The sequence below is a fragment of the Dunckerocampus dactyliophorus genome, chromosome 17, assembly GCF_027744805.1.
Source record: "Dunckerocampus dactyliophorus isolate RoL2022-P2 chromosome 17, RoL_Ddac_1.1, whole genome shotgun sequence".
Taxonomy (NCBI): Eukaryota; Metazoa; Chordata; class Actinopteri; order Syngnathiformes; family Syngnathidae; genus Dunckerocampus; species Dunckerocampus dactyliophorus.
Window position 1 is genome coordinate 10,162,702 of NC_072835.1, and position 25,945 is coordinate 10,188,646.

The following is a 25,945-nucleotide window of genomic DNA, read 5'->3' on the forward strand; positions in this document are numbered from 1 at the left end:
ACATTCACGAGTAACCAACATGGCCATGAAAATGTCTACTGACACTTTGACCTCTAAACCCCCCTGCTAGATTGACATTGATGTTTGCCTCCGGTTTTGGATCAACACTTGCATTTTCTATGCATCAATCTTCTTTCATTTAGTCGCAGGGGCAGCAGCCAAAGGAGAGAAGCCCAGACTTCCCCCTTACTGGAAAGCTTGATAACAAGTGTTGGAAGTCTTGTATTGCATGATTATTGATTAGTATTAAAATAATGAGTTATTGTAACGAACTCTACAGTCATAACAGTCAAACGAATGAGGAAAGCTGGAACACAAGCACATCATCCAAAAAAAAGGTGAATTGTGGATATTTCCGAGGCATATGTCCCCAAAAGACATGATTGGGTTGAAATTTATAAATCAGAAGGCAACATAAATCTATATTTTCACCACCAGATGGCGATGTTTAATAACTGCTTTTTTGTGTGAACACTGTGAAAACTAATCAATTAGGAGTTGGACTAGATCCTTACTTCCCTCTGAATCTTAATTCTTCCTTTAATAAAACCCTTTAAGCAATTGTCAGCTTACAACTTTGTAGTAGCAGTTTGAGGAATGTCCTCCTTTGTTCTATGATGACTGTGTCCTGGTGCAGAAAGGCAGGCATGTTTGGATGAGTTTGGTGTGGAAGACCCTGCACAAAAGCCCATCAAACACTTTTGTGATGCAAACTAGAAGAGAAACGGTGAGCCAGCAGACTCTCTCTAAGGTCCAACATCAGTGACCTCCCAAATGTTCTCCTGGATAAATGGACAAAACACCCACAGACACTAAACGCTTCTAGTAAAAAGGCTTCCCAGAAAAGATGCAATCTGTTCTTGCTGCAAGGGGAGCCAACTGTATTTTCTTCCATTTTCATTTCCTTTGAGGGCAGCGATTACAAATCCTTGATCCAAATACTTCTGTTTGTGAAGTTTATGAATCTACTCCCCGTTATCTGTCTCACACACACACAAAGGCACGTGTCAGCCCCACCTACCCGATCAATGTCAAAGTCCCGTGAGGCGATGGACTCCATGGACCCTAGGTAGTTGTTCAACCCTGGTCGTGTGGTCTCCCACCGGGACAGCCTGGAGCCATTCTCCCCCAGCGACCCTCCGCCTCCCGGGCCATCTGCATCCCTGCTACTCAAGCCGTTGGTCTTCAACTCATTGTCAAGGAACAGCTGATATCTAGGGCTGGGCGGCACAACTCGGGGAGTGGAGGGCTCCTCCTCTGACAGGCTGTCCGGCTGCTTGTTTGAATCACTTTCAGGCTCCTGAAACAAAGAGGAAACGTGAAGAAACAACAAAAAATAGACAGTGCAACCATTATGTGCATTCAGGACAAAGACAAGGGAGATGTTAGTGAGCATGTGCTGATGCCAGCGATTCAAAGTGTGAAGTAATGAATGCATAGCACCAACAGGTGAAATCAAATCAAGACGTCTATTACAAAGGCAGCACTATGGAAGGAAACATGCTTATCGATACAAAATCCAGTTGCAACTCTTTGAAATATCCCCAAACATGTAAAACTTATGTCTTATGTGTACAGACTAAAATGAAGTATAGTTAATTTATGTGAGCGCATTCGAAACCACAAAACATCACTGAATGTTGTATACTGAGGACAATCAAAGGTAAAAACTAGGACTAAATGATGTCAGTAGATAATGGAATTGTAATCGTTTTTTCCATCTGATGTGTCTGATATGCTATTTTACATTTTTATTTCTTATAATTGAGTTTTCATAGCGCTTTATTCAACATGTCCATCAATATTAAAAACTTTTAGTATAATTTTTTTTTTCATAATCTGAGTTTATTTGTTGCAAAAGTTGCATGATTTGAAATAAAGAAAAAAACTGCTCATTAAGAACAACACATCTGTAGCTTTGCTGTGCGTTTTTGTTATTTAAATAAAGTGATTGCAAGAAAAAAAGATGCTTTTTTGGTAATGGGCTGTTAGCACTATGACTATGTTAGTGACAGTTATGGGTCAGTAATGTTATTCATGAAAATTCCAGATGCACCTCAAGTATCTCATGGTGTGACAATGACATGTGATCTGTGGAAAACAAGGAAGTATGTGCTGTTTGGTTTTGATTGTCGGACTTGTATGCTGTTGTTGTCGTACGTTAAAGTCAACAGTAACATATTACGGTTTGTCAATAAACCCTCTAAAAATCAACGGCGAGAGTATGCATTCCACTGTTCGGTAACATTCTCTGCACTTTTTGTATAGCTTTGGTATAGCATTCTGACTAAAGGTAGACAACGACTGCTGATGATTTCTGTTTTATCTGTCTAATTTACTCTGGAGAAGTTCCACACTGCTAATACTGGAAGCGGTGTTTGACTTGTTTATGACGTCGATGATCAAGGGGGTTTTCTGCGAAAGTGGCTCAACCAACCCAGGCTTTGTGTTCAAGATGCAGCTCAAGCGAACCTAAAATCCGCAATCAGACTTACCGTAATTGGTCCCACGACGGTGGTTATCGACTTACTTGGTCAAGTCTGGTTTTCGGCTTTGTGCTAAGAGTGCGTTCACATAAAAAGGGGCGTTTGACGTCATATCATGCGCAAGTAATTATTATGAGGAGTTTTCCAAAAGATTATGACTGCTAAAAGCAATACTGTCGCCGCCAATAGAGCGAGGGAGGATCGTTGGTATGAAAGCATGCAGCGTGTGAATGCGCAAGTTAACACTGATTATTACACAAACTATATCCTCCTAGTCTATTTACTATTTTCAACATTGCACAAGTTTGATATATTAAAAAATAAATAAATTGGAGCAACATGCTGTCTTTTTGTCATTTTGAAATAAACTGTTTATCTCTTGTGACCACTAGATGGTAGTGTTGACGTAGATGGCTGTGTTGACGTGTTGTGGCGATCTTTTTTCATTTGTGACAATTTTACCTTGTTATTATAAACACGTGTTTTCTTCCAGTTGATTGATGCCTCAGAATGATTATTCCTCCACCTAGTATTGTGATATAAGAATACTAACAGGCTGACTACTCACGCAAGGACTGCTGTGACATAATGCATCTGCTAACAGTGGCATAATTATTATTTCATATTGCATTTTATTCCTGGTGCTCAGCTCAAAAAGCAACCATATTTGGTGTATTCCCTCATCTGAAACTCTTTATCACGGATAATATCATCAGGAAATGCTCTTTTTTTTTTCTCCATGTCCCCTCCATGTACGTGCCACGTACGTTCTAAATAAATGGTGACACCATCTCTCAATTAGCTAAACAGTGAAACAGTGGCACTTTCATAGCCGACTTTAAGCTGAAAGCCTGGACATTAGCCTAAGTTACCATGACGATACAGCTGCTTTAAAAGAGCGCTACCTTCGCTGAACAGGCAAGTCCCGCTTTCCACTCAACACAGCTCGCTAACCCTCTAAACTTGCTTTGCAAAACACCCCCCAAATCTATACATTTGTGTCCCATCTAGTGAAGATGGTAAATATTGCAGCTTTAACTGCATGCTGCAATCACACAGACCTTAATGATCTAATCATGAGATGCCCAACGTAGTATTCTGTCTCTATTTTGCTTGTATGGTGGTCCTATGGCGGTATTGGTGATTGTGGTCCCAGCTCCAAGAGAATGTACGTTTCTCAGAAACTTTCCCAATGAGGTGAGACCTTGCATGGATCTCCACAGCAAGCATGATTGACTGCTGTCCATTTTAGAATTTTTGCGGTGGTCTCTAGCTCACCAAACTTCTTCCTGAAGCAACAGGACAGATTTGTGTGCATTTTAAAAAAGCAGTTCTGCTTCGCCACTTAGCACTGAATCAACAGAAACCCGATCAGAAATGACAAATGACAAAGTATATTTTACCAGACCACATCATGTTGTTCAATTATCTTGTGAAAAATAGCATTTACAGTAAGGAAAGTGTAAAGTGAAGCTTGACTAAATCTATTTGACTAGTTTGATTATTGAGCGCATGCTTAGAATCATCTTTGCAGCTCTTGGTACAGTGTTTAATCATGCATTTCAAGAACATGCAGTGCAATTCCATATCTTCATGCAGAGAAATTCTCATGCGAGATTGTTTACTTGTTGCTTACCGATCCCATGCCAGAGTCCGCCACCGAATCTCTACCAGAGTCTGTGCTTTTGTTTGAATCTGTCCGCTCACTGCTGTGTCCTACAGGACAATCAATTCTTGCAGTTATCTGGCTACTTTGGACGACTCTTTGAACAGATACGTCCGCACTCCGACTCTCTTCCTTGAATGGAGGAGTCACAGAGATGCTTGGAACTGGATTGTTGTCTTGACAGATAACGGTCGGACTCAACTTTGACTGTGGAGAACTAAAAGCCTCAGAGAAGGTGAGCTTTTGAACTCTTCCTGCTCCAGAATAAAGACTCAGAGGAGACCTGAGATACATGTCGTAATCTGGACCAGAGAATTTACTGATAAGATCTTTGACGCTGCCAGCTCGTTGCAGATTTGAGAGACCTGCATTCCTCTGACAGGCTCTCCAGTTCTGTTTGGCCTCTTCTTTGTTGGCGGTCTGCTGAGGACTAAGTGGCGAGCGGGAGGGAGAAGACTCGGCCATATGCTGAAAGAGTCGGACACAATAACAAACACCCCCAAAGGAAGTTAAGGCAAAGCAGAAGGCATATGGTACCCCATTAGAAGTGCATTGTTGAATTTCACTGTGAATATCTTGTATCAACTACATATTTTTTATCTACTCTGGGTTGCCAATGATGGCCCAATATTAATCCCCTTTGTTCTGGTTATTTCCAAGGGAAAAAAATGTACCAGAATCCTGGAACACATTGTGGTCAACCTTTTCGAAGTAGAGTATTTTATTAGGCAGTACTGGATTACATTTCTCTAACAGCAACATTTATCCTATTTCCTTATTCTCTATTGTTGTTTGTTTAAGGACATCATTTACACAATGACACAAGGTGTGTATGCATGTGTGTGTGTGTGTAAACTCTAATTTTGACATAAATCCCTCTTGAGAAACTGCAACATCTGTTTGCTCATCTGAAAAATCTCCCAGCCAAACCAACACCCGGCTGTCTCTCACATAAATAATTAGATAAATGAGGTAGACACTAAAGTCCACTTCACTCAATAACTCAAAAGAGACAAATCATTAATGAAAATGGCAACATTTTTCATTGTTTGCCAATCAGGCACTTGACTAAATCCAACTTTAATTAACAATCATGACAACGAGGCCAATGCCACTTTGAGAAATTAAGTGGCAGAAGTCCAAGGGTTTAATTTGGTGGGTTTGGGGCCAAAGCACCGTGTGGCCTTAATCCAGGGACTCGCCTGCCTGACTCCCTGTGGGATGGTGAGCTGACGCTGGGGTGGGAGAGGTGGCAAGCCCAGGGAGAACCGAAAGGGGAGGGTGGAGGATATCTGAGGTTTGGGATCACTGCGGCTCACTAAAGTATTAACATGTTTACAGGATGGAGAGAGATTAACTTGAAGCGGATGATTTTAAGGTTATTATTTTCACCTTTCAACCACACACTCGTTATTGCTCAGATTTTGGACCTAAAAGAGCGCCGCATATTCTGAACTGTGGCTGTTGGAAAGTAGATGTGCGTTGCTTTGCCTGAACTCCTACACACAGCTTGTTGGATGTAAAAAAGTGTCTTTAAGTCATTCCCTCAATGCATCAAGTCCAAACAACACTATTATCCAGTCATAGCCGTAATACATCATCCAGGCTGTGAAGGATCCTTGACTGAGCCTAATGTTTAAACTGGTGGTGTGCCCTGTTAACTCCATGTTTTCGTCCTCATGTCCTACCAGCCGCGATTGTATTGAATAAAACCTGATTCGGTACAGAAAGCGATGGAAATGTTTGCAGAGATTTCTTTGATAGATGGCTTTGTTTACCAAACAACCACATACCAGCATTCAATTCATCTGCACAAAGACAATAGGAAACCTTTTTTTTTTTTTTAGCTACGGGCAATAAATTTGATCAACTGTCATCCATCTGCAGCCAAAAGGACCTTTCATTATTTGGGTGTTTGCGGCCACCTGACGGCTTTGTTGACGGAAATTGTTTTCTCAGTTCTCTTCCTTAGTGGAATCTACTTTGTGCTTTTCCTTTTAACTTCCTCTTGATGCTTGTGAATGTCTTTACACTGTGGCCTAGTTTGGGGGGGAAGCTTTCCTTTATTTTTTATTCTGAGCATATATTTTGGTATTTTTCTTCTGTACATGTCCATGAAAGCTCACAGCAAATGATTATTGGACAATTGTGCTCACATACACATATGTGTGACTATTTCTCATATGCATCATTATTCATGTAATAAGATGTATTTTTACTGCGACAATTACCTTTTAATCGGTATTATGCGTTACCAGTCAAGCTGAAATCTGGTAAATGGTCATATCTGGTCATATCCTATGTGTGAATAATAAATGTGGTCTTATAACTTTTACTAAGCCTCTTTCTATTAGTGATTAGCTAAAAAAACAATAATAAAAAACAACTCAGTGGTAGTAATTACTCAAAAGATTAATTTAATAATGTTAAAAAAATAAAAAAAACTTAAAAAAAAATAGTCAGCCTTGCCAAGTTAAAGCAAGCAGATGTTCTTGTCAATCAGTTTTGATTTGATTTGTTTTTATTAATGGATTATTTATTTATTACACCCAATGAAAAACTAATGAAAAACAAAATACAACTTTAACAGAATAATTCTTACAACCAAAGAGAGATATTTAAAAAACCCTTTAAAGAAACATACCTTTTCCATAAACTATTTATTGTAAATATCTTATTAATATATCATAACAAACCAATATTTAAGTGGCATTATTATTGTTTATACTGTACATATAATTATATAAGTGCACAAATCAGGATATATTTATATATATCAGTGACATTTGAAGACCTTTAATAAAATGACATCTAAATATATTATTTTCTAATGATATTGATGTGTGATTACACAAATCTGGGCTTGCTTTTGGACAGTTAAACCCAAATAATCTGATGAAAAGGTTATCAAACCTCTCACAGGGCCGATTGGCTCATCTAGATTAGTGAAGTGGAGCGTGAGACTGAAGGTTTGAATCCCCTTAACTGCAAAGGCCTCGAAATTGAACAGCATGAAATCATTTTGCGTTTTGCTTCATGACCGAATTATTTTGGTATTTAAAAAATAAAAAAAAACACCAAAAGGGCATATTATATTTAAAGGAAGGCATTGCGTTTAGTTTTCACAAGACATTTCCTTTTTGAAACCAATTTTCTAGTAACCAATAAGCCATAAATATTTATTATTTATTTAAATCAGGGGAGTCCAACGTGTGTTTCAAAACTGTATACATAAAAACGCATTTACCAGCTGTCATGTGCATGTTGGCCACTCAGAAGCCTGATAAAGCAATCACAGCTGACTTTGTCACGTCTCCCTGCATCAATATAGTGAGATATCAGATGTACAACGACATAAAACATTTGCTGTAAAATCAGCGCACAATTACACAAAAACATCATGTTTGTTTTTTCTAATCACCTGCGCGTGTTATGAGGCACATGCATGTGTGTCTGCCGCTGCATGAAATGAAACCAACACCCGTAAGCCAGTAACTTCATGTTCTGTTGTTAAATAAGGTTTAAAAACATGACACATTTCTCATGACACAAGCCAAAAAGTTCTGTTTTATCCATTCACACACACACACACACACACACACACACACACACACACACACACTGCAGCCCAGGACACCCTGATTTAAACCATAATCTTCTTTTTCACCAATTCTATCTGCAACAAAAATGTCTGTCATGTCATGACAACGTAGATGTACAGCACAATAAAAACAAATCTTGTTAAACTAAACCTCTTTAGCAATGTCAATCTACATAAATTATGTAAAATTCTCAAATAATTGGTCAGGGTTTTTTTTTACTTTAAGTTGAAAGTTTCATATCTGCTTTTGAATCGAGTATCCAATTATATTACAGTAAAACCCCCATAAAAATGCTCATTTTTGTACCACGGCTAACTCCCCCTCCAAACCCTCCTGCTTGCTTGATGTCGATGTTCGCCTCTGATTTTGGATCAACATTTGTAATAAAAGCGACAAATTAATGACTGAATGGATTCAGCTCAAAAAGCCTTGCCAGCTCTCTTCAATTGTCCTTGTTCACTTGTGACACAGTCCAGGTTTAAGCCCTAAATAAACCATTTTAAAATATAAAATGTACAGATACATTTGGTGGGTTTATTAAGCTGTGGCAGTGTCTGAGGAAATTGTCTATACGTTTCACTTCTGTGTCTCAGCAGGCAACTATGGTGCGATTCAAGAACCACCAAAAGAAGTTCAACATCTCAACGTTCAAAAAGAAACATTATTAGTAAAGCTTAAAGACATAAATATGGAAACATTGCGGGCTTTCTAACACTGATGCATGTATTTTGTACATTTTAGCTGTATTATTGCATATTTATGATGAATGAGATGTGTTTTCTGTGGAAAAAAACTGTCTATTTTCTGAGAACAAAAATTATCTTTTTTTTTTTTTTTTGACCAAAAATGTGCTTATTTGATGCTGAATCACGAATATACGGGCATCCACTCTATATAATGTATCTTCTCTAAAAGCCGTGGAAAAAAAATAACACCATTCCTTCCATTTGTATAAACCATGTCTTTATTACAATGAAAACGAAACCACAGGCCTTCTGGCGCTGCATTAATTGTGGTTCCACGTTAAAAAGAAACTACAGGTGTTATCCGCCTCCTTTAAAATCTACTGTGCATTCACCACAGTGGTCTTGGTGTGCATTTTATCTCGACTAAACACACACTTTTTTTTTGTTATGTGTATGCAGGAGACAGTGCCAGCGTGTCTGCTGTTTGTGTTTAAGCTTCTCCACTTAAACTCTAATGACACTTTGACAGGCTTCCTGTTGTAATAAGACTCCAAACCAGGTTTCTCTCCTCATCGCTACCTGTCACCACTGTGTCAGTCTATTAGGTTGTTTTTTATTTTTTTCAGGGGAAAGATGCTAAAAGTTTTGTGTGTGTGTGTGTGTGTGTGTGTGTGTGTGAGAGAGTGAGAGAGAGACAGAGCCAGATGAGCAGACAGATGCTCGCTGTATATCTACTCCAACTGTCTAAGAAAGACTGACAACAGCTGGACTGATGCCAGACACACACACACATGCACACACACACACACACACACATACCCTACCTTAACAACAGGTACTCAGTGAATGATTTTGTGTTTTATTTTGACTCGCCTGTAATTAGGCTGGCTTTTACTGTATGTGAATATATCATTTTTTCAAAATTGTGTATCTATCTCCAGGGTAATGTTTGGAATCTTTGAGAAGAATCACTGACGTCCGAAAATATCAGCAAAGATGGCTGAGTGAATACATGTATTGATTCATTTTTTATTAGCCACAACATCAGCCAGAAATACAAACCCCAATCTAGGGATGCACACCTAAACTCTGCACCATGATGGCATCTGTGCCGACTTAGTAAGAAGACCATAAAACAAAAAAAAAGCACATATCGGTGAGAACAAAATGAGGTATCGTTACCGCCACCTAATTCCGGAGTCACCTGTCCTAATGGTGTTACGGTTGACTTTAGTTTTCCACCTGCACATTGAGCTAAAGTGATCAGGCTGAAACACTACAAAGTTTGCTTGCACTACACCTCATATGATGCACACTCAGCCATCTGCAGTAAGTGATATTGTGCAAGTAATGTTGTGTGAGTAACTTCATTTTGCTCAATTAATACACAACTCTTGCATGAAACATGTAACATAAACTAGCAAATGGAGTAGTCTGACATCGCTACAGTTGTGTACCAGTTATAAATTTGGTATCGAATAATACCGTATGTAAACAATACGCAACCCTACCTCTAATACGTTTTTACTTTCTTACCATTTACTAAGTTTGTCTCACTGCTCTTCCTTATTTTACCAGGAGATTATGAATAATAGTAATTCTCCAACTTTATGAGAACAATCTAGGTGAGTCTGTGTTATGTTCCCCCAATGCACAAAATAAGGTCCATAAAGGCATTTTTGGATAGTTGTGGCGTGGAAGAACTTGAAAGGTCCACACAGAGCTTTGACCACAATGCCGTCAAACAAGCTTGTGCTGAATTCATTATAAAGTCCCAAAGATATCATTACCCACCTCAATGTGGTACCTCCACAAAGTGTGGTGTTTGCAACAACTGGTATTAAAATCTTTCACAATTATACAACAGCTACACTATAATGTGGAAAACATTCTAATCAGGGCGGACTGCACCCTCAATACACCAAACAACCAATAGTGTTAGGTGATTGAACTCATACAAGCTAAAGTCACATGTACAAACAAGTCCTAAGTTATGGCAGTATGGCAGTCAATGCAAATGTGAGAGGTGAGATTATATGGTTCGTTTTTTACTATACCATGTTGCTTTGTTGCACTGTCTCGTTCTTTTCCTGCATGCTGGTGCCACTTGGGCTGTTGGTGGAGCTGTCTTCTTCCTCTTTTGACCTGAAGGAAAAAGGGAGTCTATAAAATATAATATTTCATACAACAACAGTCATTCTTCAGCAATACTAGTTTGCTGACAGGGAGGAACGCTACACTATTACTGGTCACTGGTTGCGTGCAACATTTGAGCTTATTTTTTGATTTGTGAACACTAATATATGTCCTGTAAACCTTTTTTATATACACAAGAGGCCTATTTATCTCAAATGCTGTTAACAAATCTGTGAACTGTTGCAGAGCACTTCTCCATTGCCATATTGTAATTGTCATATCGGTTATGGCATATCAAGATACAGCATGATCATTGCAGAAGTGTGCCTTAGGCTGGCCACAATAAAAGGCAGTTTTATCACACAGCACAATGTTACAGATGTTGCGGGGAGCGTGCAATAGGCATGCTGACTGCAAGAATGTCCACCCGTGAATTGAATGTTCATTCCTTGAGTCTATAATAAGCCATCCCCAAGGCTGTTTCAGAGAATCTGCCCTTACAAACACACACTACGTGTAACTACACCAGCCCAGGACCTCCACATACAGCATCTTTCCCTCTCCACAACCGGTTTGCATAACTGAAGGACTTCTGCACAAACCCTTAAAAACCGTCTCAGGGAAGCTCATCTGCATGCTCGTCGTCCTCTTCTGGGTCTCAACCTGACCACGGTTCGGCGTTGCAACCGAATTCAGTGGGTAAATGCTCACATTTGATGACTTCTGGCACTTTGGAGAGGTGTTCTTTTCATGGATTAATCACTTTACGGGGCAGACAACGTGTATGGTGTTGTATGGGTGAGCGGTTTGCTGATGTGAACGTTGTGAATAGAGCGGTGGGGTTATGGTATGCATAGGTATGGCTAGGTGTATGTTATGGACAACAAACACAGGTGCATTTTATTGATGCCATTATGAATGCGCAAAGATTCCGTGACAAAATTATTGTTGTACCATTCATCCACGACCATCACCACATTCCACAGGCCACAATAAACAAACTGATCAACTCTATGTGAAGGAGTGTTGCACTGCATGAGGCAAAAGGTGATCAAACCAGACATTGAATAATTGTCTGACTGCCCCCAATACAGTACAACTGCACATTTTGGAGTAGCCTTTTATTGTGGCCAGCTTAAAACACACCTGTGTAATAATCATGCTATCTAATCAGCATCTTGATGTGCCACACCTACGAAATTAATGAATTACCTCAGCTAATGAGAAGCACTCACTAACACAAATGACAAGAGATTTGTGAACAGTATTTGGGAGAGATTTCTGTATACATAGAAAAAGTTTTACATCTTGAAATGGCAGCGAAAACAAAAGTGTGTGTATTTTTCTTGAGTAAAGGGGTTATAATGACAGCGGAGCTCATAAGCCATGACAAAGAGGTTTTGTGTGAAAACAGCTGCCTTGCGTAACATTCTTCTTTTTTGCGTGACATTGAAGTGCAAATATATCCATTTAGCCACAAATCCATCACAGCAAGCCAGCAGATAAACACTAAGGGAGAACACTGCCTTACATTACAGCTTCTGTTTTTATGTGCCACAGACCCACGACTCTAACGTCTTATGCGGAATAAAAAAAAAAAAACATCTCCAGGAATAGATCAAGTTTTCACTCCATTATATAACATTTACAGTGATTAGAGCCACAGTCATAACACAATACTATATTTATTGTGTACCTGTGCAATTGGTTGAGTATGACCTTTGTGAAACTTGTTAGCCTCGTAGTCTCTTCCTGATATCTGTGCAGGTCTTGGCTCAGAAGGTTACGAAGGGCGCTCAGTGCCTCCTTTTGAAACACAAGCCTCTCGAACTGGATCAAGCTCTCACCGACGGAGGCCTGAAGTTCCTGACAAGCACACAACTGCACCTGGGAAGAAATATAATGCAACGTATGAATTGTTAAAAGTTCTTCTACTTGACTGATCTAAGTTTTAAAAATACTCACAATTCATTTGAGAATAACATTATTTGTGACATGAAAACAATTTACACTGGTTCGATTTGAATACAATACTAATCAGCTGATCGGTGAAGACTACGCCTATTAGATTAAGGAAAGGATTTATTATGCTGTGTTCTTGCCATGTTAACTTACAGTGGATGTTTGAAGGGTGGGGGCACTCGTGAATTCTTGCTGGATTTGTTTCTTCTTCTCTCGCAGCACAAGCAACTCAGAGGTCAGCTGTTGTAGACGACCATCAATGTGCAGGTGCCTGATAACACACAGACATGAATGCAATAAGTTGGCTTTTTTCCTGAACAAATAACCTGAGCAGTTTCAGAATAACTACTAGCTTTGACTGGCAACACGTTTATTCTTAAAAACAATCAAAAACAATCTTTTCTTGATAAAAACATGCTCTCATGGCCTTGACATTTCAACCATAAACCATGTTCTGTCACTTTTTACTACATCACATATTTCACTACCTGTCAGCCAGTTTGAAAGAGGCGTGGAAACACCCAGCCATCAAGCATCTCGACTTACATTTCCTCCAGGCCTTCCCTGAGCAAACACAACTGTGTTTTCATAGCTATGCACATTGTGATTAAGTGCCTTTGTTAAGGCAGCAAGCAAATATTCACTGCAACGACACTACAGACCAGCGAGACATGTGACAGCGACAGTGCAGGAAGTCGAACTCATGATGTAATCCATCGGTATTACATTCCAATGCACATTGCTGTCATTTATTAGAAACCGTTGTTGGTGGAATTTTGTATTCTATTGAGAAACACCAGGTAATAATCAGAGGCAAACTTCAGCTTGCTTTAAAGTAGTGCTGTTGCATTTGCTAATAGCATCAAAAAACAGAGGGTCATCAACTCAAACCACTATCTCACTCACGGTGCGACACAAACACAAAGCATGCTGGAAAACACACACGCACACTTCCCCAACACGCTACAATATGTTGTTTCACTACAAAAAGGAGTGAATTGTGAGGCTGTATGAGTTGGATTAGCCTTGACTGCCACAGTCGACTGTGGCGGGTGATGACTTAGTGTCAACAAAACATCCTCGCAATGAGAAAGTCGAATCCATCGGATGCACAATTTAGTAAAAAAAGAGAAAAGAAGAAGAGGAAAAACGGGCCAAAGATAAAGGTGTGGCGCTACGTCATCACTTTATGTACAGCACAATATTGAATGGATGTGATCAAATACACATATATTACCTGGTAAAAATGCGATTTAACCAATAGGGGGAAGCCGAAGGGAGGTCTTGCACAGGGCGCCATTGACGCTAGAACCCTACTGATTATCATCATATTTGCTTATTTTCAATTTTTTTTTCTCCCAACACTTTTTGCAGAAAAAATTATGTTAGCTGGCTTTATCCACTCCAAAACCAGGTTTGATATATGTTTGGGATCATTGTGTTGATTTGAGGTGAATTTGATGGTAAGTCCTCATCCTTCATTCTCTTTGTGCAGTGCACCGTACAGTACCACTGGCAGCAAACCCTCCACAGAGCATGATGCTACCACCATGCCTGACAGTTAGTAAAGTCGTGACTTTGTTCAGTCCATGGCAGTCTTGGTGGTTCTTTGGTTGTTCCTGAACATCCAAACCACTTTCCTTTTATCCGAGGGTGACAAAATGGGTCTTCTTCCAAGCCTTGAAAAAGTGGTGACACATCCAAATAGCGTGCATTCATGCATATTTGTCTGAACTGATCATCTTGGCATCTGCAGTTGTTGCAAAATGCCCAAAAAAAGACTTCACCTACTTGTGTAAATCTACACTTATTATAAGATTTTGATGACTATGTATACAGTATAGTAAAACCCCACTTTTTGTGAACAGCCAAAAAACGAGCAATTGAGACGCTCACAAAATCTTTTGACACTTTAATCAAACCTGGGCTATGTCTATGGTGCTACTGTGCATAACATCAATTTGGATGCGTGAGGAAGTGCTGTCTTAGCACCGCAAAGCATGCCGGATAACTTTGTGTTGGGAAAGTGTGTGCAAGGGATTCTCAGTGTGTCTTGCGGGTCATTGTTTTGCATGTATATCAGTGTGTAAGCATCTATTTCCATACCCGCATATTCCCTGTTACAGTTACATTGTGTGTTCCACGTGTTACGTGTTGTGTTATTTTTGGTTGCATCATGAGAGAGGTAGGTGTGAGTTTGTGACGTGTGAGTAAGGGTGTAAATATCAAACAATGTGTGTAACTAAGACAAAATCTAAAATTAATTCAAAATGATGTACGCAATTATTGTTTTTAGAAATCATTCTAGAAATGAGTAAAATGTCCTGGGAAAATAATTGTTCAAATAAATCATGAAAGAGCCCAAATGACAGACATTCAAGCTTATGATGAATGGATATAAACCATTTGAGAATTTTTTTCGATCAAGTCTAGTTTTTAAATGGTTCACAATGGTCATTGAAATCAATTTTTGAGAGCTCTGACAAATACATAGTTGACTTAAAATCCTATTGTTAGTATATTTAGTTCTGTGTGGTTGTGTGAAGGCACAAAGAGCACATTAGAAGAGACTTTAACTTGAAGTTTCTCAAATAATTGTGCAACTGTCAGTCAAGAGCATTCTTAACCACTCCAAGGTCTTCATTAAAAAGTGTGACGAGTGATGAAGAAAATCATTCACCGCACTGAAAACGCCATAATTAACAATGACGTGCGTGTGTGTTGCTTCCAGTGAGAATATGCACGCATTTACATGCGCCTATAAAAACACTGGCATATGCTACATGGTAAAACAATGTGTCAAATCTCTGAAACACACACACACAAACACATACACACACAATGCCAGCTGTCGGGTGTGTTCTGATTAGGTGCTAGCGTAAATAGGGCTCCATAATTACATGAATGCATATAATTGCAGGTGAAAATATGTGGGTGTTATTTATTTCTTCATTTTTATACACCACTGTCACCACCACCTACTGTATCTCACAACTTGGAGCCTAATATCGTAAATAATTTTCACTTATATAGGGGTTGCATAGCATGTATTCAGTGACTCATGAATAAACGCTCAACAGTGGGATATTTATATGGTGGACAAAGTTGAATGAGTTTAGTCAAAGGTTAATCATGATTTGTGTTGCATACGTGCAATACATATACAGTAAACAAGAACAAAAACAAACAAATACAACAGCTGGTAAGAGGACATAGCATAAAACAATGTCTTGTTAATTAAAAAAATGCTCAAATATAAAAGAACAATGAAAAAATTAAAACTCCACTATAGTTGTACAATTTGGAAAACTACGCACAGAAAATCAAAGCGTGGCTTTCCAAGACTTTAGTAAGACCTCACAAGACTTCAGAATGTACCAGCGTTTCCGCTACAAAATAAAAGACCCCACACCTTAAATGTGACCAGATACGAGACATGTCTTGTGTTGACTTTCACTTTGTTTCTTATTATCGGGAGAATGAACAATACCCTGTAAAATGTGTAGTTAATTGACGACAGCTTGTCACATGCTAAGCCCATCTACGCCCGTGTGTGTGATCGCTCACGTTTCAATCTCATTCCACTTTTGCATTTTTGCTTGCATGCCTGGCTGGCGGCATCCAACTAGCGTGTTTTTGTCTACTTACCTTTTTAAATTGTCACTTAACAATCTTGCTCTCTTGTTATCGTTATAATACTCATGGCTTGTCTTCAAAACACACAGTTGTGTGTCGAAGTTGTGCAAACCAAACATGTAGTGTGTACAGCTTTAGACAGTGACGCTATCACAGGGGTCTCCAACAGCTAGCTCGTATGCTAGCAGTAGCTCACCAGCTGATGTTGAGTAGTTCACCAAAGAATATTTGCTTCACCTTTTAGTATTTTTATAAGTGTTCTATTCAAACATGTATGTATTTAATGACAAATGAGCACACTGAGTGGGGATGTGCTTTGTAAATAAAGTACAATTTAAATTTGCCATTAAATTAAACCTAACCCTAAATCAGTGGTTCTCAATTGTTTTCTGTCATCGCCCCATTGGGGAACATAAATATTTTCACGCTCCTCCAATTTGAAATACTATTGACAAACTGATAATACCTATTTATTTATCTGTACTGTACAGACTGAACTCAAAACTGAAACCAGCAAAATGCAACAAAATGGAGAGCAGTGAAGCATACAAGCATATTCAAGAGTCAAACTGCACTCTAAGCACAACAAATTCATACATGTTGGCAGGTCTGCACTAATACTGAAAGTCCTCCAGGCCTCTTACGCCTCCCACCACTTCAACACCCCCCGCCCCCAGCGGGGCCCACCCCACTAGTTCAAAAGCACTGCTCTAAGTGTCATAAAAAAAATTGATATTTGTTATCTAAAAAAAGATTGCAGACACAGCACTGGCATGACACAGTGACGGCAGTGCACCCTCCACCACCACAGCTTCAAAAAAATCCAAGGGAAAACCCTGTGTACAATTTTAATAACTGGGCTGCGTTTTCTTTGCTGATTTTGTGTTTTTATGAGATGCTATTGTCACGAGGCGAGACACTACATGAGATTGGGTTAAGGAGAATGAGATTAGAGAAGAAAAGTACAATTAAAAAATATAAACAAATACATGACAATATATTGCAACCTACTAATATAATTTCTACTATGCTACACTCTTCTGCACTCTGTGTGTATGCTACCGGCCCCGTCTCCACCCACCGAGACAAAGAGACTGTATGAATTACAAAAGGGCTCACTCCGTTCATACTGTTGTTCTACGAAACAAACGTGCCAAGCGGCTGAAACCAGACAGCGTGAACTCTCTTCCTGTCTGTCTGGAGTTGGGAGGCAACACACGTATGCACATGGCAATTTATTGAAAAAAAAGATCAAGCTAATTTTCATTTATTGTGTGATTAATTAATTTATTACGGGGGCGGACGCTAACCAAGGTTCCGCTGTATACTGATAAATGTTAATGACTAATACTTAAGCTCTAATTCAATAAGATTCACTGAAACTGTCACTGTTCGATAAAAATAAACAAACTTGTATCTCCCGATATTTGAGAATTTTTGGGCCTTTTCCCCATGTTTCAGGTGAATAGAAAGAAACTTACAAAAATAAATGCTTCAGGCTGGATACAATAACAAAATGCCTTATGTACAGCACAAATTGTACTACTTTGAAGTTATCAACTGCTGCTGGATATAAAATAGACATTTTTGTTTTGTGAAGGAATGTTAATAATGTAAATTGAAGTTTTTAGTGGATACATGTCGATGTCATAATCTTATAAAACCTTTACCTCCTGTGCTGTATCGTAAATAAAAACCACCTGACACATAAATAAAAACCACCACATAAACTTCATCACGTAGTCATACACATATTTACACCTTGAAATCATGCTCTGACATGTGTAAAGTTATTTTGTCTTTTTTAGTTGAAGAGGGCCCTATCACGTATCGCTCTTATCTGTGGGCACGGCGAAAGTGCATGTGCACTCATACATACAAATGAGTCGAGCCACAGAAAGTTCTTATTGATAACCGTCACATTTCACAATAAATAAAAATAAAAACTGATACAAATTCAAGCGACGACACACTCGTTTACCTGTGACTACATTTGTGCGTGTCATAAAATCGCGGCATATAATTAATGAGATTGATCCTCTTGCAAGTCATTAATCACATCCAACAACTTGCACAAAATATATACGTAGAATGACTCGAAATAAGACCAAAAATAATCTACCAAGCCAGGTAAACAGCAGTAATGCAGCACTCATGAACAAAAGTGTCACACAATCCCTAAATTTCTTCCTGCAATAAACTTGAACAAGGATTGGTACTGTCATGGAAATTCAAAACCAAGGAAACCCCTGGAAAATGATTGTGGCACGACATCTTCTTCCCTTAAAAAAGCTGGCTATGCATATCCTGTTGAGGGTGCGGCATCACAATAGGTACAGTTTCTTATAAACAGCTATTAACTTGTCTTTGATCTGAAGTATGATGTAAGCATATTAGTTTAAGGGCAAGAATTCCACGGAGATTTCCAGGAAGTGTGTCAGAAGTGTGTGTGTGGGCAGGCTGTTAGTTGGAACACCTTAAACCCTGAGATGTGTTTTAGCTTGCAAGACTCATTTAAGTGTTGTTTTGCCAAAGTACCTGTCATGGCAGGAGCATCGACAAGGGGAGAAAATAGGGTGAGGCGGACATCACCTACTCATGTCAGAAGATTTCCTTTCTACACAAAAGAGCCAGTGAAATGGTTTTAAACTCAGCTAAGCTCAAGTGAACTAAAAGTGCACTTGCGTTAGTGATAGGAAAATCGTTTCCTTTTACTGACTCCAGTTCTTATGAGTCACTCATTGAAATGAATCGGGTACTTGAGTCACCCAACACAAAGCACATGCGTAGAAACTCGCACATGCACATCTATCTGCAGCCGAGCTGTAGCCTGTGAGGCAATGAAACCTGTGAGTCGGTGAAAGTAAAGTCTCCGTCCAGTACCCGTGAGTCAGTGAAACTTGAGTCTTCGTCAAGCATTTGTGAGTCAAAACTCAAATCTACATTGAGCACCCGTGAATATGGTGAAACTTAAGTCTTTGTCGAGTACTTGCGAATCATTGAAACACGAGTCTGTCCAGCACCCGTGACTCAGTGAAGCTTGAGTCTTTGTCGACCACCTGTGAGTAAGTAAACTCGAGTCTTTGTCGAGTACACGTGAGTCAATGAAACTCTAATGTTTGCCGAGTACCCATGAGGCAGTGAAGCACAAGCCTTCGTCAAGCACCTGTGAGTCAAAGCTCCAGTTGTTGTCATGAGTCCGTGAAACTCAAGGCTTCGTCAAGCATTTGTGATTCTAGATTGAGCACCCATGAATCAGTGAAACTTAAGTCTTTGTCGAGTACTTGCGAGTCATTGAAACACGATTCTGTCCAGCACCAGTGACTCAGTGAAGCATGAGTTCTTGTCGAGTAACCGTGAGTCAGTGAATCATGAGCCGTTGTTGAGTACCCATGAGTCAAAGCTCCAGTCTTCATCATGTCTGAGCACCCGTGAATCAGTGAAACCTTAAGTCTTTATCCAGCGCCCGTGAGTCAGTGAAACTCGAGTCTCCGTCAAACACTCGTGAGTCGGTGAAACTCGAGTCTTCATCATGACTCAGTGAAACTTGACTTGCGCCTGTCACTCATGCACACCAAACCACAATTTGATCACCTTCTCTCTGGAAAACAGACTCACTCATGGTGAGTCAGGATGGTGAGTCAGGTTTGACAGAAACTATCCGGGGTCAAAGAGCTTGAGAACTCCTTACTTAGAGAACAAAAATACTTGACTCGTCCCTGGTGCTAGTCTCTCACACTGTGCCATTGGCAGGGGACTGTGTCTATTTCTTTCTTCCCAGTGTGCATTTCGTATTCCATCGAGATCAGTAATTCAAATGCAAAATTAAGGAACGTATCCTTAAAATGAATAGTTTCTTCTTTGCTAGTGTGCATCTTAACCGGTTGCCCTGTTCTGGTCAGAGCATAGCAGAGCATAGGATAGCATAAGAGTACAGTTGTTCCTCGCTGCATTGCGGATCAAACATCGCTCCCTCACTCTACTGCGATTTTTCAAAAATAAATACAATAATAAAAAATCTCTGTTTTGTGGTTGTCAAAAATATTTGTTAAAATATGCATACCTAAGCAAATTGTATATATTTTTTGCCCAAATCAAACATTTTCAAGCATAAAAATGGGTAAATAAACTAAAAAACAAATACAGTATAAGTCATTAAGACTTGTGGATTTAGTATTCTACATTGGTCACTAGGTGTCAGTAATTGTTTGGTGAGACAAGCACCAGACTTGATTGCAGGTTTAAATTATCTCACAACAAGCACAATAATAATAATGATATCACAGGTTACTGTTGCGGCCATAGCCCACAACAAGCTAAAATTTAACTCTGAACCCCTGACGTCACTTCCTGTCTGCCACCGCTTCTGCTCCCCTACAGGGTAAACTGTCTTAAATGGCTTATTTTCTCTGATTTTATATACTATATTGGGTAATACAAATGTGAAGGTGTCCATTATTTCATGTCTACATGACTTTAATAACGTGAAAAAGCATATTTAGAAGACCGTAAACAGGTTTTCTATGCCACGACTACAAAAATATTCCATTTATAAAAAAGGAATCCTACTTGGCAGAAATTCACTTATTGTGAGTCGGGTCTGGAACCAATTAACCGTGATACACAAAGGATTACTGTATTGTAGTTTACCTACCATACATACAGTACATTTTCAAGGAGACTATTCTCTGATTCCAGCTTTTTTTTCCAACACTAATAATAATACTTCCCACACAGTAAATCCAAATCCCAGCCCTGTCAAAGACTAAATCGAAACAACAAATAATAATGTTGACACAACCAGATTTATGACACAATACCAGTCTATCAGCATAACTGGTTAGAACACAAGTTTCACTTGAAAACAAACAAAGAATTCTGTATGTGAATGTGACCATTGGTTGGGATTAGGAGAACTGGGTAAAGGAGTAAAGCAGCCTATAATTAAGAAGAATGAAAACTACTACCTGCCCTGCAACGTGACAACTCTTAAAATCTCCAGCAAGACGACACAACAGCAGCAATCCAACAGCAACATAATAAGACAATATTTATCTTAATAATGGTATCATTGCAAAAAAATGATGCAAGGAGCTGCAGCAATGTTACAGTTTCATATTAAAGTCATTACTTGCCCTTCACTGTTCTTAGTATGCCACCAAACCAGGAAACACAGATAACGCAAGATAAACGTGGAACCGTGTGTGGTGAAACTGCAAAGGTGTAAATGAAGGGGAACTAAACTACTGTAAGTAGACAAAATGTATGTGAATTAGAGGCAGGATCCTGGTTTATCCTGTAGAACCAAAAGTCGCTGCTGTTATGAGATACAGCCAAACTTCCCCAGTCGTGTCTCAGCTGTGAAAAACCTTACAAAGCCAGACTGAGCTGCCTCCTACTCACATGTTCAAACACAACACAGCAGGCCCTCATCTCAAAGAAAACAATTGAGGGTTTAACCAAAACAGAAATTGTATTTTTAAGGTATCACTTACCAATAAAATGTAATTCCCTGTATGTGTTCAGAGCACATATCCTCATCACACACATTTTTCAGGGATGAATCAAATTCAAAGCATCAAAACATTGTCATCGCATACAATAGATCTCTGTTTTCCGCGAGGGAAAGAGGCAAAAAACCATGAGTTATTGATATGCCCATAAACATGTCGATTTTTGACACACGACTCGCACCTACCCTCCAAGCTCTCCTGCTAGCTTGATGTTGACGTTCTCCTCCGCTTTTGGATCAACTTTTGCAATAAAAAATGACTTTATAATAACGCCTTTTTAAAAATGATTAAATTAGATTCATCTCAAGAACCCTGCCCCTTTTCTCTTCACTTGCCATTGTTCCCTCATGACACAATCCAGGTTTAAGCTTATTAAACGCATTTAAAGTATAACACGTATAGCCACTCACAACTATCCATCCATCCATTTTCTATGCCGCTTCTCCTCATTAGGGCCGCGGGGGTATGCTGGAGCCTATCCCAGCTGAATTCGGGCGACAGGCGGGGTACACCCTTGACTGGTCGCCAGCCAATCTCAGGGCACATATAGACAAACAACCATTCACACTCACATTCATACCTATGGACAACTTAGAGTCGCCAATTAACCTAACATGCATGTTTTTGGAATGTGGGAGGAAACCGGAGTACCCGGAGAAACCACACGCGCGCACGGGGAGAACATGCAAATTCCACACAGAAATGCCTAACGGAGATTCGAACCCAGGTCTTACCAATCTTCTGACTGTGACCAGTAGCCAGTCACAGCACACAACTAGAGTGCGCTCAAGGACCTCCAAAAAGTGCGAAATCTCAACGCTTGGCGAAAAAACATTATCAGTGAAACATAAAGACATAAACATGTAAAATTGTGGGCTTTTTAAACAGTGGTGAATTTATGCTGTACATGTTACCTGTATTATTACGTATTGATAAATTATTACTGACTAGGCCTGTCATGATAATCGACAAAAAACAAAGTCGATAATATTGCAGGGTCGATAAATTGACATGTGCATCTATGGGTGCATGTTTTCCTCGTCTCTTTTTATCACACATGCTGGATGACATGAGTGTTCACTCTGCATGTGTTTGTGTGCATTGATTCTATAGTGGAGTGAATGGAGAGAGTTAACCTTCCGGCCAGCCATTAAGCCTCCTTGTTCCAGTACATGGAGGCGAGGCTACTATTGAGTGGCTACACAGACAAGAGTGTTAGCAGCAAGTTAGCAAGCAAACACTAATATGAATGAAGGCACAAAAGAGAGTTTCTAAGCCGAATGCCACAGCCTCAGTGTGGAGGTACAGAGAAGCCTTCGTCCCGACAGTCAACACTTACTGAGTCGTTTGGTTCGCAAATATAAACAAAAAAGCGCAAAATGGTGTCACACACTGCATTGCAAAAGAAATGTAACCTTTCAATATGGTTGAAAAGACAACATTTCGGCAAATGTTATAAATGTTTGACAGACAGTACGAATTGCAACCCAGTGAAAGAAGACGTGTTGAAGGACATCAGCAGCATTGCATTTTACTCCGCCGACAATACACTACATAACTGCTTGTTTGTGTGTGTGTTTTTTATTGGCGTGTTTTTTTTAAGTAACAGAGACAGGGTCTGTTTTTTTTGTTTCTGGTTATGATTGTGAATCTTTTTTAAGTGCAATTTTTGCGAAAAGAGACTGAGAGTCTATTTTATTTTCATGGATTTTTTTTGTCTTTTTTTTGGTTAACTTATTAAGTTGTTTGTTTGTTCGATTTATTCAAAAGCTCTTGGCATTCCAGTTACAATGCTAAATACTCTTGAGAAATTAAAGTTTATTGCTTTTATTGCTTTATGCCATACAATTAATGGAAAAATGTTGTCGATTATCAACAACAATTTGTAGGACAATTATCGTCCAGCAAAATTTGTTTTCGTGACAAGCCTATTACCGACTTATGGTGAATCAGATGTGTTTTCTGCAAAAAAAAAAAAAAAAAAAAACTGCCTATTTTTGGAAAAAAATAAATACAAACAATAAAAAACAACAAAAAAAAATAAAATAAAATAAACAATACCTTTTGGACCAAAAGTCAAGTGTATTTTGGATTTGCAAAGCATGTGCATTACTGTTAGTTACATAGTTCGAATGCGCTTCACAAAAATGATTTACTCACTTCTTCTGTAAATTCTCGAGCTCGTGCTCAGTCTCTGTCTGCAGCTGTTGGAGGTGAAAGGTCAACTCCTTGCTCAAGACAGCAAACCTCTGCAGTCCTCCTCCTGTGTCTTCACACACCAAACCCTGTAACAAAGCATTCGTATGACTTCATACTGTACTTGCTGGAAGCCTGTCGAGAGACTTGAAACATTTTTGATGGTTTGACCTTAATCACTACACCTCTGCCATCCATCAAACAGACTTGGCTTTAAATTTCTAAATATTATGAGGTCAGTTTGCCGGTTTTGCAGGATTATTTCAGGGAAATACAGTAGGTAAACGTGATGCTAAAAAGGAGGCTATAATGATTGCTGTAATATGCACGCCAGCCTAGTATTTGGTGTTATGTATATTTTAACTTTGTACAAAGGATTAATAAAATGTGATACATGTTTAAAGACAACACTGTTTTTATTAGTTTGAAAAAATGTGTATAAAATATGTACATGTTGGCAGTCGTTCAACGAGGCAAAATTATTTACAAACGTTCCAAAAGTCATTATGTTGATTTATTCCGGACAGAAAATGAGGAGAAAGTAACGTTGCAGCATTTTTAGCAGACAACTGTGTCAATTTGTCAGACATTAGGCAACATGTTGAGTCAAAGAAAAGCTTGCCATGAATCACCAGCTGAGGGAGGCCAGAGGAGAGGGGCAGACAGACTGAGGAGGCAGGAGGAGGTGAACACAAAGCTCAGAGAGCAGAGGAGACAAACAAGGACATGATGAGGGAAGGATTCAAGTTGGTGGAGGTGAAAAGTAGCGTGGGCGTGTCCAGGCTCGTCGTGGTGACGGAATGCTTCGATGGCGGCTGTCGACCGAGAGACAGCAGACTGGATGAGTCATCCTGGCAGTACATGCTGATCATGCTCAACTGAGTCATGTGCTCAACAAAAAAGACCTCAGAATGAAACTGATAATGTATATTCATTATCTTCTATTGATAGTTAATATTAGAATAACAGAATGTGATAGGATGCCCTCACCAACCACACTATTAGGTACATCGGCACAAGCTAATCCACAAGGTGTGTCAAGATAAAGTTGTTTAGTTTGCTGAATACAAAACCAATGTACACCTGTTATATGTGAAAGGTATTGTAGACATGCAGAAACACTGATGCTCTTTTAAAGCTTTATTGCCAACCTTAACACGCCAACAGGAGTGTTCGAGGCTTGTACACGTTTTGTACACAATTTAAAAAAAAACAATGAAGCAAGTTGAGGAAATCTGTTGCGAAAACATTCTCTAATATGAACACCTATATAATATATTTGGTTTTTTTTGTCCTGTCCAGCCATTAGGGCAGATAGTATTGTTTATCGAAATGCCCTTACATGCTTAGAGATTTGCTCTGCAAGGGAAAAATGTGAGATACGCTTCCCCTGTTATACAGAATTTATTTTACTTTATTTGATGTTTTGTTGGAGCGGCCGGCCAGGAGTAGGAGGGGATAGAGAAGAAGAGAAAAGAAAACAGTGGGGGGAGTGCGAGACAAGAACAGCAACAACAACAATTGTCACAATACCAAAACAACAGAAACAAACAGGACTACATCAGCACCATGATGGAGAGGACAAAGTAATTTCAACAACCACACTGATAATACTGCATTGAAACAGTCATACATATTAGTAGTAATAGTAGTAATGAAATTATTAACTATGATAGTGAACAGAATGACAATAACTGTAATGCACACAATTGTAATAAGTACATATAATGATATTGCAAACATCACTATTACTGTAATAAAACCAACAACATAATAACATCCTGGTTAAATCAGTGAGTTATATGGGGAAGTACATTTGTACATGTACACCTATACAGGTATGTCTGTGTATGTGTGCATGTCTTCATGTACTGTACTGTATATCAATGTGCTCACATGTGTGAGCGTGTAATTGTCACTGAGAATGCATGAAAGGAGAGGGACTGCCTCCCACCATCCAGTAAGCCCCACCCCACACAGCCAGGCCGAGCCCCCACCACCAGAGAGCCACCGGCTCCACGGGGGCGGGCAGAACCAAGACCGGCCCCCGTATAATATATTC

At 39.3% G+C, this 25,945-nt stretch overlaps 1 protein-coding gene across 1 annotated transcript in view; it reads right to left on the reverse strand.

Annotated features, from left to right (window-relative positions):
- LOC129170542 (cingulin-like protein 1) overlaps window positions 1-25,945 on the reverse strand; it is a 64,750-nt gene that overhangs the window by 15,521 nt on the left and 23,284 nt on the right. Inside the window, exons 2-7 of the mRNA XM_054758282.1 lie at window positions 23,848-23,972; window positions 12,692-12,809; window positions 12,273-12,463; window positions 10,498-10,585; window positions 4,123-4,620; window positions 1,022-1,300 (exon numbers count right to left, since the gene is read on the reverse strand). Coding sequence (XP_054614257.1) covers window positions 1,022-1,300; window positions 4,123-4,620; window positions 10,498-10,536 — 816 coding nt within the window. The 5' untranslated portion in view covers window positions 10,537-10,585; window positions 12,273-12,463; window positions 12,692-12,809; window positions 23,848-23,972. The remainder of the gene's footprint in view (window positions 1-1,021; window positions 1,301-4,122; window positions 4,621-10,497; window positions 10,586-12,272; window positions 12,464-12,691; window positions 12,810-23,847; window positions 23,973-25,945) is intronic.